The 14,535-nt window shown below is 44.3% G+C and overlaps 1 protein-coding gene across 1 annotated transcript in view; it reads right to left on the reverse strand.

Moving 5' to 3' along the window:
- Positions 1-3,214: 3,214 nt before the first annotated feature.
- The window catches only part of MEDAG (mesenteric estrogen dependent adipogenesis), a 351,608-nt gene continuing 340,287 nt past the window's right edge, over positions 3,215-14,535 (reverse strand). The window contains exon 5 of the mRNA XM_069640788.1: positions 3,215-6,543. Coding sequence (XP_069496889.1) covers positions 6,458-6,543 — 86 coding nt within the window. The 3' untranslated portion in view covers positions 3,215-6,457. The remainder of the gene's footprint in view (positions 6,544-14,535) is intronic.

Genomic DNA, 14,535 nt, shown 5'->3' on the forward strand with positions numbered 1-14,535 from the left:
TTAGCGGGTCCCGCTAGCAGACCAGGGTGCTAACAACGGGCCCATTATATCGGGCACGTTGTTAGCTCCCTCCCCATTCCCATTGAGCCCTATGGGGGCTTGAATGGGAATGGGGATGGGTGCCTTGAATGAGGAATTACTGGGTCCTCCAAGGTCGGAATGTCCCGGAAATTCCTCATTCATGGAACCCGGACCCGGTAAGGGGGTAAACATGCTGCTAATTGCGGCATGGGTACCTCCAACCTTGTAATGACCCCCATGGTATCCCCTTTCACCGTCAACATTGATTACTCCCCACCCGCATGCTCTAACCACAATTCTGCCTCCCCTTTTCAAACTCCTAATAAGATTCATTCTGAAGTTAGTGAACCCTATATAGGGAACGGGAGGGATAAGACAATAATCGACCAACATGACCTAATAACCACAGTATCTGATGACAACCATGCACCTATACAATATACATATAAGACCTATTGTGATATAGATGAAGAATATATAGGTATTCCCAGTCAAACACAGTGTCAGCTCCCCCTACCCCTCTTTTTAGCACTGGGACGAGAAGACCGACGGAAGCAAAGAAGATAACTAGGACCAGTAAACCAACACAGCAGCCTAGTTTTTGGAAACTGTGCGGAAAGACCGGGAAGTTAAACTCTGCCACAGCTGAGGAGTCGATGACAGAAAGGCAGAAACCAAGTGACTTGGTGACTCGTGTTGCCGCTAAAGAGAACACTAAATGCGAGTGAAGAGAGAGCAATTGAGGATGACACGAGAGGCGTGTGGGAAAAGCAGAGCAAAGGAAGCCCACGGCATGATTGCTCACAGCAGCTGGAGCCGTACGCTGCATAAAGGAGCAGGACGCCCACCGAGTCAGTGAAGCAAAGAAACCAATGAGACAGAGATGAGAGAGACATGACAGACGTCCGGTAAGCTCAGGGAAGCTGAATGGTTTACCGGAGCATCTGCAAGTGAATGCCGTATTTCACAAGGAAGGCAAAGCAAGGACTTTGAGTAATTTAGGATATTTACAAATAATGCTGAGAAAGGGTCGGCCACCCAACATATGAAGAGAGGAATAAATGTGAATGTAAACAATGGTTAAAAGGAGAAAGTAGCCCAAAACTTTGAAGGGAACGTTATGAACTTTGGCAAGAGGGTGTTAGCAACCCGCTATTGAGTGTGACTAAAATCATGGATCAAAGAAAGAATAATTGAAGAGAATAAAAGCACTGGCCGAATAGTGAACCAAGCAAACGGCGAGATGGGACTCACACATACAGGAGTGAGAAAGAGGTTTAAGGAAACTGTGATATCATGGCAGGAGAGTAAACCCGGCATGGAAGAGAAAGTGAACTTGCATTTATGAAGACAGTGTTATCTTGCAGGAGAGTAAACCAGGAGTGAAAGAGAAAGCGAATTTGAAAACAAGAGCTATCCTAGCAGGAGAGTAAATCCGGAGTGAGAAAAAAAGCAAACTTGAATTGTGTGGAAAAGCTATATTCTGGCAGGGGAGTACACCAGGAGTGGAAAGCAGAGTAAGCTTGAAAATATAAATCAATGAGAAAGGCATAAACGTCCTGGTAGGGAGTATTCCAGGAGTTTCAAGAAAAATAATAATTGAAGAAGGAAGGTATTGTAATCCTTTTGAAAATACAGAGTAAGAGAGAATGGGCCTTGACAGGCTGCCGCCAAACTTGCGAGTTTTCCGGCACCCGCGAATGGGCCCACCAGACCTGGTAATTGCCCATTCGCGGGCACCAGAAAAAAATGCTGCCCATAGGGCTCAATGGGTATGGGGAGGGCGGATGCGAATCGAAGTGAATTTAACGGACCCAAAGGTTCGAGCTTCCAAAAGTTTGACTTTATTTTTTTTTATTTCCCGCAAATATATATGTGGCGGAAAACCCTCCACAGCCCCCCCACCTTACCCCTATACATTCTTGGGAGTCAAACTTTTGGGGTTAGGTAAAATTGTTCTAAACCGTCAGATGCACCGGCACCATTCAGAATGGTGCTAGTGCATCCGACATGCTCTGCTCGCTGGTCCCGGTACGCCCACCAGGCCAGTCCAGGAGGGCGGGAAGGCACCCACGCGCAGAACTCATAGTTTGCCGGTCCGGTAATAACAGTACCGGCAAGCTTACCGGTACCGTTGTTACCGGACCGGCAAACTTATAATGATGCCCAATGAATCAGCACTATCAGTGAATAACCTTTTGATTGCCAGAAGAAATGTGGGGTAAGGGAAAACCCCTTTCTTGTTGGAACTTTGTTACTTTTTTCCTTTTCACACCTTGCAACCTTTTTTCATTTGCAACTTGGAAAGAAAGCCACAAGGATAGCTTATGTGAATTCCCTTGCACACATTATATTAGGTTTAGAATGTAAGGGTCAGTTTAGGGTTTGGACACAGGACAGATGACACTTTTATTTTATTAAACATCCTGACACAGACGTTCCTTAGTTGTGTTGAGGCAGGCAAAACCCTCTTAGAAGTAGGGATAGATAGGATTTCCCCCAACCCTCTTATTGTTTTGAGAAATAAATGTCTTTAACCAAAACCGAATATGCCACTGTGTCCGACTTTCTCTTGACCCCTTACATAGTGTTCATCAGTAGCTACATCTGCGGCACATTGAAAATCTTTTCCTTCTCATGAACTCTTTTTTTACCTGAATATGTAACAGAAATCCAACTAATTTCACAGCAATACGTGACTCCTAAAGGATACTAGGTCAAAAGATCTTTTCTTTTCAAACGAAAAACAAAAAGATTGATTTAGAAAGACCGCTCTGTGACCGCACAGAGTGGTCTTTCTAAATCTATCTGTCACGCCCCTGCGCGCAGGGGCTGACGGGCAAGGCCAGGCCGAGAATCCGGCAAAACGGGTAAGTGCGTTTTGGCGTGTGTATATATGTTGAGGTGTGTGTTTCTGGGAGAGTGTCCGTGTGTGTGCATGTGTGTTGTGCTGGGAAGGGAGTCGTGGGTGGCATAGGGGAGTATTGGGGTGTTAAACCACTCAAGCCGACACAAAAACGGGCAAAAGAAATCAGTCTTTTTTGTGTTAGGTCTTTAAAATGCGGGAATATGACATAGAACCTCCTAAAGTAGTGATCCTCAGATGTAAAGAGCGGTGCTTTTGAGGATTATCCTTTGTTTAGCGACAGATGGGGAGACATTAATGGGAGGCTAAAATACAGTGCACACAAACTTTCAGCAATGCATTTATTTGAACTTGAAAAAAACACGGTTACAATTGATTGCGCCTCAACTTTTAGTTGGATGTCTGGCGTAATACAAAAAATGATCCGATTGGTGTTCATTTAACATGTGCGAAGTATAAAAAGAAATGGCTTTGATGTTGTAAAAGGGTTTGCTTCTAAAAACAGGGTAATATAGTACCTAACATACACAGTGCCATTTTACAACCAAGAACAAACACAGGCGAGCACCAGACACAACCCTAAAGTGCAGGGAAGACCCTCTCTGCGGGAACTTTATCCTTGAACATTATGCTGCTTGTACTCCCTAAGTAGTGGGGACCTCAAAGACCCCACACAACGTCCAATAGGCCCCCAAACCACTAAATTAGCTTTACACCAACGTACACTGACATAATGTGTAAGTGCACAATTAAACAACTGTTCTTCTGTGTTGAAATGTGGTAATGCACTCACACTAGAGCTGCTGTCACCATAAAGAAAGCTCTGCTACCTATGATCTGTGCACATTTTCGTAATATGGTTGACAAGGTGAAGTGCAGAAGACCCCAAGATGGCAACGCTCTTGACGAGCTCACCTTGAAGAGCTCAGGTTCCTATCTCAGCGTTGCTCTCTGCCGAAGTGTCCTGGACGACGGGCTAAGTGTGGTGATGGCAAGGTACAGAGAGACGAAGGGTTGGGGAGCTCTGAGACTCAGCACCGAGGTGATGTAAGGCCTCCGTCTGCACAATGGTGGCGTGACAGGCACCAAGCTTCCTGTGTGTAGCCTGAGGCAAGAGAGGAAGGACAGCGGGGGTAGAAGCAGCCCGAAGGGGTGAGCCAGCTGAAGGACCAGGAGGGAGAGTGCTGTGCGTGACCCAACACATGGGCACTGTGTGCTGCTAACCTTGTAGACCTGGCGATGGGTGACCTAAAACAAGGGGAGGTTTTAGCCTGACCAGGTTCTCTACTGCAGTTTTGGACACTGTCATCGAGGAAAGATGCCTGCGTGGCATTTGGTATTAAAGCTAACCCCAACAGCTACAGAGCGTTGTTAGTGGGAGAGGACATGTTGATCTTCTGTTGGAGTTTGTGAGGGTGCCTTTACCTGCAAGGGTAGATGGTGGAATTTCCTTTTCAGGGAAGGCTCTAGTTAATGCTCTTTATGCATTGGGGATTGGCTAATCTATCTGTTTCGATTCACACAATCAATTTTATAAGTACTAGGTGGTGACAGCAGGAACAGAACCTGCATCATCAACGTTTTTTTTTTATGCCGCCCAGCAACGAAGGTGCCACTATACACAACCTCAAATTGCAAATGGGTGGAGAGGTTTGCCACTTCTCAATAACATTGTACACACCTACACCTTTATTCCAATTGCCTATGATGGCACTCAGAATGGATCTACATGTAAATAACGGGAAAAAATAGAGGCCCAAAACAGGAAATTTATTTTGGTTGAATGCCCCCAATTTCTTTTTAAATGTTTAAATGCAGGGGGAGACCCCACACCCTCACATCTCCCTACCTTGTTTTATACCCTTACCCTAACAGCCATCTATTTATTGCGAGAAAAAAAAAAAATCGCTAAAATTCCTTACTTTCTTTTCATTTAAATTCTCTGTTTTGGGCCTCACTATTATGGTTTTCGTTTTTTTCAGGCGATAACCTCAGAACAACTTGGCACAGAAACACGTCCATTGCTTATAGTACCTAGCAACAATGCTTTTTTAGAAACAAGGCATGATATTCTCCAAAATGTTCAACTCCAGTTTCTGAGATGAAATCAATGGATTGCACCTCCTCCCCAAATTCACTGCATTTGTTACCTAACCAAGCCTCCTACCCAACAAAACTACAAATCTTCCCTTTTCGGACAGCACCCCCATCCCTCCGCAGCTTGCCCCTACCCTAACCTCAATGCCGACCTACGCAAGTAAACTCCTCCTATACCAGAGGTATCTCCTGCGTAAGATACCAAATCCAATCCCTAACTAAACCATGCTGATCCTCAAGAAACCCTCTGCACCAGCAAGACTCGGATCTCGTCCTTAACACAGCCGCAGTGCCATATGCCCAAGCACCCATCGTAGCATTAATATTACATCGTGCTCGTGAATATGTCAAAACAGTGTCCTAAATACGCTACACGTACCCAAATTGAATGTTATGCAGCTCATTGAATCGACGTGTTTTATATAAAATAAATGACAGTTAGCACCATAGCATGTTTACTCTATTTGTAAAGATAATGCATGAGCGTACATGGCGTATAAATCACACACAATAAGGATAAGTGGCTAAATACAGTAACTTGCCATTTGACAGCTCCTAAAGCACTAAACCCAACAAGGCAATCACCGGATGTTTTAATGCACTGTGCAATCCTGTATGGACTTCCAACAATTCCAAATTCGAAGGAAATGAGCCAAATCAATTTCATGTATTTAATCTCTATTATATCTTTAATATATCAGCTGTGATGCATTTTAGAATAGATGCGCATAATGCAGGGTCTATGGCCTTCATTACAAGTGAGCGGGTCCGGTAACAGCGCTGGAAACAATGCTGGTACGGCCGGCTCCGTCATTGTTACCGGACCAGCTCACTCCGAGTCTGCCGGTAGGGGCAGTGAACTACCGGCAGGGCTGACCTACTGGTAGTTCAGGTCCCTATTGGCAGAGAATTCACTGAAGCACCAGCATCGTTAAAAACGGTGCCGGTGCTTCAGTCGTTCCCATCTGATGGAGCCCTATGAATCGGTAAGCCGAGATAGCCGGTAAGTCGCCGGTACTACCAGCGGCTTACCGTACATCGCGGAATGAAGACATATATATTGTAATACTTAAAGCAGTTCCATTGTTTATGTAAGCTTTCTGGCGCAGAGATGAAAAAAACATTTGTTTTCAACAAAATGGCACGAATTTTTATTTCAAAAGAGTCTTCAGGGAATGCTGTTTCTTTCATTCATGTGGTCAAAAGTTTAGGCCTTAGCATCTCCATCCATCGCTTTGTAGGTGTCTTAGTAAGTCTGCCTAAGAGGGTCAAATGGAATGGGTTTTCCCAAACATGTGTAGGTGCTCTCTCTATCTTAAAGTGAAGCTGCGCCTCACTGATGAGGCCATCCAGGCCGAAACATGGCTGTGGTAAACCAAAGATTGTTAGCATGCGGTTTCCTGCATTGATGTACACAGCTGTTAGGTAGTTCAGTCTGTAGAGTTCTTCAGCAGGTAAAGCTGGGGAAAGAGGTCAATCATCCTCTTCAACGAGCTGCTCTTTTGGCGATACGTCTATGGATGGTCGATGCGAAGCAAAAGCATCTTCATCAAGTGAAGCTGGAAAGACAAATCAGAAGAGGCAATGTCAGCAGTAGCGTGGAAAGGAAACACAATCACCATTATCGCGAACCATGAACATGTGATGTCAGACAACTTGCACATGCTAGAAATATACATATGTTTATTATCCAGACTAGCACGTTCTTAGCCTTGGTGGGGAAAAATGGCTTCTGGTCATTTAAAATGGAACATAATACTCACTTTTATCTCAGCCTCCGCAATAAATGGCCCTGCCCTGTCCTTTCTGCACTTTGCCCTTTTTCGATCACTCTCCCTTTCAGATGGGCAACAGAATATTCACATGCGAAAGTGCCATCAAAAGATTTGTTTTAGAAAATGGCAAGTCCCCAAAATCGAGAGCTGACATTCCACGAACATTCTTCGAGCTACACAGGCAAATTCAAGAGTACCAAAAACAATGTAACACAAAGTTATTGGCACTTACTGCCCCTCCGAACCCCACAACACTGAAATAAATTGTGAAGATTCAGCCCCACTGGTTTCACATGCAACCCAAGAAACCAGTACTCAAGAATTGCCCATGTACAAATCAAGAAAGGCAGTGCCTTGCTACTGAAATCGAGACAATACTGGTAACTTTTCACGAAACTAGGGAAGTAACACACACTGTCTAAGACCAAGTAGATTAAATGTCGTAATTTGTCTAATTTAAAATCTACATGGAACCACTCAAATGTTTAATATCTATGTGGCTACTAACTTAGTTTGTTCAATATTGGTACAGATTGTGATAACCCAGAAGAAAGCTGATTAAATTGTAGAACATAGCTGAAACATGTATGGTACCGAAAGGACGGGTTACAAATAAGTGCCAGGCTATTATGCAAGTCTATGCAAAAACGACGAGCATGCTGGTCCTTGGCACTTAGGGATAAAGCAAAACATATTTTTAACCCTAAGTGGCATATTTTCATACAATACCAAGCAATAAAGTTAAAGAGGCAGTGCATGTTCTCCAAGTTTGATGCCACTTTTTTGTGTACAAATGATCATTATTTGAGTTACTGATGTAAAGTGTGCCTTGTCGAGGTATCTGTTTTGTTTAGTTTGTTTATTTATAAAGCGAGTCCGAACCCTCAGGTAGCTGGGCGCATAATCCTGTGCACAGCAGAGTTACATATCGTTACACAAGCATCATAATACAACAGACTGAGCATACATTAGTCAAGGCTCTGAATGTTTACATACAACAGTAGAATATACAGAGAATAGAATGTACAGAGTATAGTGAGGACCGGGTTACAGGTTGGTCCTGAGCAGGCTGTAGATAGAGTAAACATTACTGCAGGTAAGGAGAGGTGGCTGGCCGGTCGCGTCGGTGAGAGTCTAGATGTTTAGGCTAGTAGCCATGATTTTACCATGGCTCTAAATGGCCAGAACGCGGTTTCCAATCTAATTGTAGGAGGGAGGGTGTTCCAACATTGTGCTGCGAGCACTGGGAAACTGGAGCCTCCTGCTGTTTTTAGGTTATAGTTGGGTATCTTTAGTTGGTGCAGGTAAGGAGTTCTGGTGGGTCTAATGGGGCAGTGTCTGGAGAATTTATCTGAAAGGTAGCATGGGGCAGTATGTGACAGGCACTTGTGGGCGATGACCAGGGTTCTTAGCTTAATTCTGTCGCGGATTGGGAGCCAGTGGACTTCTTTGCTAACCGTGGATATGTGCGCCTTGCGCGGGAGGTTGAGGGCGTATCTTAGTGCATTATTTTGCAGAATCTGGAGCCTGTTCAAGTTTTTTGTGGTAGTACCTAAGTAGAGTGTGTTGCAATAGTCTAATTTAGACAAAATCAGTGCTCTAGATAGGGTGAGGCAACTAGAGGTGGAGAGAAAAGGCCTACAGGCATTGATCAATTTATTGGTGTATGTGGTAGCTGAGATGGTAGAGTTTATTTGTTTCTTTAGTGACAAGGTAGAGTCGAGGTATACATCTAGTGTTTTGACCTCTTTGGATACTTTTATGATGTTGCCATCGATGGTAAAGGATTGGTACCTTTGGTCCAATTTGTAAAGGCGAGCCTGGGAGCCTACGATAAGCAGTTCTGTCTTATCGTCGTTTAGGCAAAGACTGTGTGTAGCCATCCAGGCTTGGATTTCTAAGTAGATATCATTAAGCTTTGCAACATCTTCTTCATAGCTACCAGTGAGCGTGATGAGGACCTGTGTGTCGTCGGCATAATTAGTGTAGCCGACAACCAGATTGTCAAGGCAGTCAAATAGGAGCTTCGTGAAGATGTTGTAAAGTGTGGGGGAAATGCAAGAGCCTTGTGGCACTCCGCATGTGATTGGAATAGGGTCCACAGCCACAGTGGGGGCAAAGACCCTAGTCGACCTGTCAGACAGAAATGACTGGATCCACTTAGTGGCATTCTGGGAGAATGCAGCAGCCGAGGAGAGGTGTTGGGTGAGGATCTGGTGGTCAACCAGATCAAAGGCAGCGGAGAGATCCAACAAGAGCAAGATGGCCAGTTTGCCCTTGTCTTTGGCGTCATCCATTTGGATTTTTAGATCCAAGAGGGCAGTTTCAGTCCCGTGCCTTGGTCTAAAGCCGGATTGTCGCAGGCCTAGGAGGTTGTTGTCTTCCAAATGTTGTTGTATTTGGAGATAGGCTATTTTGAGAAGAAATGGGACTGTGATGATGGGCCTATAGTTTGTGGGGATGTTGGGATCTAGGTTAGGTTTTTTGAGCAGGGGTAGGACCCACGCTTCTTTAAGGTTGTTGAGGACCACTGAGTTTTTGAAGGAGGAGTTGATCAGAGAGGTGATAAGAAGGGCTAGCTCATTACCACCGTCTTTGATGACAGATGCGGGACAAATGTCACCTTTGCAGTTGGATGGTTTGAGACTGGCGATTATCTTGATTACTTCCTCTTCTGTGACTGGTGAAAAGTGGAAGGAGGGGCAATTAGGGGTGGTGTGGCTTATTTTGCTGCTGGGGTTCTGCTTGGAGGCAAGGCTAGCTTTTTTTGCTTCTAAGTTTGTAGGAGGGCAATTTTGTTAGCGAGGGCGAGCTGGATATTGTTACACCAGGCCTTGTCTTTGATGCAGTCCTCTGTAGGAGGCAATGGTGATTCAAGTTCTCTTAGTATAGAGAAAAGTTCTTTAGTGCCAGATTTGGCATTTTGTATTCTCACATTATAGATATCTCTTTTAGCATTTAAGATGGCGGATTTGTAGGTGGAGGCAGCTGAAGCGAATTTGTCTTTAGTGGAGAGAGAAGGGGCTTTTCTCCAGATAGTTTCTGCAGTTCTTTTAATATTGCGGAGAGCTTTTAATTCTGCTGAGAACCATTTGTTGGAGTGGGCAATAGGTTTGGCTTTTCGTTGTTTCAAAGGAGCTATCTGGTTGAGGGCTAGTTCTAAGGTGTTGTTATATAAGTCTACTATGGCTGCTGGGTTGTCATTTTGCATCGGTCTGTCTTACTGTATGTCTTGTAGTTTCTCAATAGTTACATGCATTTACCTATTAATGTAGCAAATGGTTGGAGCTGTTTGCATATAGTTGCCCCAAAAAATGTTTTCGAATTATTTGTAATAATGTCTTGCAAACAGGAAGTCGAAATATGCACAGTACAAACAAACATAAACAAAGCCAATACCTTTACGCTGGCTGCTGTTCATTGCAGTGTGTGTATATTGGCACCAGGCAGCATGGGGAAAGAGTGCAAAGGAGAATGCAGCATAGGAAGCAGGGGTGCGAGAATTAGAGTAGGGGTGTATTGGATAGCATATTTAATTTTCGTCCAAAATAGAATAGTTGTTTTATTTAGTAATGTTTCAGACTTGGAAAACACACCTACAAATAAATGATAGAACAGTTTTAAATGTGTTCCAAAGTCTTCTTTATTGCTGTTCAGTTTAGTCCACAGATCATCCTTATTTAAAGCATAAAAGCCAAAAAAAGAACAGATGAACAAAAAGTTGCATGCTTCATGAATGTAAAAGTGTTGGTTGCATTCAACAAAATGGATATTGCAATTTGCAGTTGCCGTTGCAAATCACAGTATTGCAATCACTTGCAAGTTGGAAGGTGAGTTTTGAGCATTGCCTGCAGTTCAAATAAACAATGTATGAATGGTTTATGGCCGCCTGTGCAAGACAAAAGTGAAAGATACATGCTAGGTGAGGGGGACTCCATCCCACAACTATTTTCCCTCCCTCAAAGGGCAAACGAATCAGAGGGTTCTACAGCAGCATAGCCGATATTGTTGGGGCCAGGGAAAACACATGTAGGAAAGCCTGAGGTTTGGCTGAATCTGCCCAAACCCTACAAGCGTTAAGATGGCCCTTGTCTGGTGGGCAGTCTATGGAATTCCACAAGCTCAATTGACACCCACTTATCCCACCTCCTTCCAACCACAATACAGGTGGCAAGGCTCACTTGATTTTCTGTGTCTATCACCCTACCAAACCAGCAGATAGAGTGCTCTCTGTCTCTCTCTGTCCACACAGAAAAGTGCTCTCATCCCTCACACCTTTCCTGTTGATGTAGACTGGGCTGAAATGTTATTCAGGAGATTTCCCTATATGCACATTCTCCTAAGAGACCAATATGGTTGGGGTGGTTTGGTCACATTTTGCCCAGTCTGACATGTAACTGACTCGTCCCCATCCATATAGACTTAAAGTGAACACACCTGATGGGAAGGATTCTGATTTCAAAACATCCATCCCTCCTTCCAATTTCACTAGCAGAGCATTGTTCTCTGACTATGTGCCATACAATCAGAGTCCTCACACCTGTCTCTCTATACTCACTCTGGCAAATTGGCCTACAGTGGAACTGAGTGATTTTATCATGGGGCCTTGTTAAGAGTGTGGTGGTATTACATCCAGTAATACCACCAATTGGAATTACTGATTCCCCATGGGGTAAACTTGCAGTAACTTGAAAGGTCAGAATTCAGAGTCATGTGGACCCTTCAAGTATTCCCCATTTTGGAGTCACATGGGAGTCCATTGGGGATTGCATATTTCCACATGCCAATGTGGTTATAGCACATACAATAATGGTTTGTGTTGACAAAATCTCCTCCACACAAAACCAGGTGGATTATAGTGAGTTTCGGTACAGTGTGGTGAAAGCAGCGGTCATATGGCTACTGTCACTTTTTTTTAATCACAAGATCATACTCTTGCTGAGGCTATGAAATTCCGCAGAGAAGCCGCTTCAGCAGTAGCAGGTCCCTCTGTCTGACATGTAACTGACTACTTCCATGGGCATTTCACATAGGAACAAAAAATGCATACATTTTCAGCCTCACTACTCCTCTCCAATACACAAAAATATGCACCATAGTCTGAATTTTTATCAGGAATGTTGTCAATGTTTGATTCCACTTCCTTTTGCAATCTGAATTCCATAATATCCTGTTACATTTTATTAAGACAAAGTAAATTATTCAACCAGAGACGAATAGCTTTTTTTCCAGCTGAAATTCGTCCGAATACTTACTCAAAGCCGAAGTTGGGTACACCCCTAGATGAGAGAGAAAAAGAAAGAGGGTACAATGTAAGAGATTAGAGTGAGAGGAGAGAAAAAGAGAGGGTGAGAGGAGAATGATAGAGAAGGGAAAGAAAGAGGTTGCAAAATGGACAAGAGAAAAGGGGTGCAGTGGGGAGGGATAGAGAGAAATAGAGGGCAGAGATATAACTGTGGAGAAAGAAGGTGCCATGAGAGGAGGGTGGGGGGAAGAAAGATAGAAGCTATAACGAGAGAGCTGGCGTGAGAAGAGAAGCAAGAGAAAAGGATGATCGAGAGAGAGGAAAAGAGCATGTAAGTTAAGTGAAAGGGGAGTGAGAAAGATGAGGTACAAAGTGAGAGGGAGAGAGAAATAGGTGTGAGATGAAAGCAGGTGAGAGGAAAGAGGGAGAGACAAGGTGCGAGGGGGGATAGAGGGTGCAGCCTGTGAGGGATGGGGAAGGTGACAGGAAAGAGAGAGGATGTAAAGTGAGAGATGAGACAAATGTGTGAGGAGAGTGAGAGGGAGGGAGTAAGGGGAGAGAAAGCAGAAGGAGAGAGAGTGCATAGAGCGAGGGTGAAGAGACAGAGGAGCTGCCACCAGAGCTAGGCATTTGGTAAACACCCTTGGAGGACGACGGGCAAAGCCTTGAACTGGAAGTGCTGTCCCATGACAGTGAACCCCAGGAACCTCTAGTGGTGTAGATGGATCGGGACATGAGTATGGCCTTCCATTTCTACAGATGAAAGGGAATCCCTGTCCTGCAGCTGGATTAGAATGTGGGTAACCATTTTTAATGTTTGAGCCCACAGGAATTTGTTGAGCAGACATAGCTCATGAATGGGTCACCAGCCCCCAGACTTTTTCTTGATGAGAAAGTATCTCGAATAGACTCCTTGGCGTTGTTGGTGAAGGAGGATGCATTTGATTGCCCCCTTGGAGAAGAGGGACTGAACTTCTTGCATCCATAATGGCAAATATTTCTCAACCTTTGACAAGGGAGGAACAAAGGGCAGACACCTGATTCATTCCAGAATGAAGGGCTGTAACAGCGGGTCATCCTTGAGAAACGTGTCTTTCGGGACCAAAATGACTCACGTCGTTCAAAATGACTCACGTCGTTGTTGGAGCATGCCCTGGGAGCGGGTGGTGTCTGTGTCGACCTTCATGGCTTGGAGCAGGTCATCCACTCTCTTGCAAAACATGTCCTCCCCCACTAAGGGCATGTCCATCACCTTTGATTGTACTTCCGGATGCAAGTTAGTGGCCTTGAGCTAGCCTTGACAGCGTAGAACAGCGCATGTTCCCCCCCATCTGTCTGAAACCAGTGTCTGCAATGTCCACTGCCACAGAAATTGTGTGGTTTCAAGTGGTCTCCTCTTCGTGAAGGAGGACAAAAGCTTCTTCATTCTTGTCATCTGGAAGGAAATCCATCACAGGGCCCATCTTAAACCATAGCTCCCTGTCATAGCGGGACATGATAGCCATAGCCATAACATTAGCCACCTTAATGGGGGTCACGGCAGCAGAGATGGTTTGTTGACGTTGAGAGATGTCATCCTCCGAATCAGCATCCATGATGTTGGCAGGAGGAGAAAGAGCTGGTGTGTGAGCGTGTGAGGGGCATTGAGTAGGAGGCGGAGGAACAAGCAACAGGCCAGCTAGAAGATCCTAACATGGCAGCAAAGATGGAGCGGGTAGCCTATGCTGCAACTTCAAGACCAAAGTCTGTAGTCTGGATGAAAGGCCCATAGAAAGGTCATGAGGCTCTGGTAGGCTGGGAGCCAGCTTTGGAGATTCCCCAGTAGGGGCAGAAAACCCTTCTCGGTGCAGCATAATCGCTGAAGCCCCAGCCGGAGTAGACAATACTACCTCTACGTGGTTGTCGCCATCTTTAGAAAATACAACTTTGGAGAAACAGTCCAAACAACGTAGAAACAATCAATAAATTGTCAAAGAATAGATTGTTGGAATACTCCTAACACTGAACGTGCAGTAAAAAATCAGAAGATGGCCTTCAGGTGTGGAGCTAAGGGAGACCTATCAATTGGCTCTGGGGCAATAGGATCCAAAAGGACTCTAATAGTGCAGTTTTAGAATTTAAATGTAAACTGCTTTACTGTTATCAAGAATTCACAGCCTGATGATGGGGAATATTCTAACAGCATGTGTATCTATGAAAGATCCAATGCTGGAGAATAATAGGATCTAATTAAACCTTCCCTTACACTTTAATTAGGCACGACAGTGAGGCTGAGGCTGCAGTGTTAATTGGATTTATTTTTGCTTAATGTTTCTGCTATTGTAAAGAAACAATGCGCAAACTTGCACCACAGTGTCAAACTTGGAGGTCACAGTGAGTCATTTAGAATATGAGGATTGGGATCTATGTGTTTTCACCGCTCAAAACAAACATTGTTGGGTACATTCTATATGTTTTCAGCCACTAAACACCCTTCCCAACATATTTTTAGGATTGGCGCAATTATATAAACAAAATCCTGTTCTAGAATA

The sequence above is a fragment of the Ambystoma mexicanum genome, chromosome 7q (genome assembly GCF_040938575.1).
Source record: "Ambystoma mexicanum isolate Mex_15411 chromosome 7q, UKY_AmexF1_1, whole genome shotgun sequence".
NCBI classification, from domain to species: Eukaryota; Metazoa; Chordata; class Amphibia; order Caudata; family Ambystomatidae; genus Ambystoma; species Ambystoma mexicanum.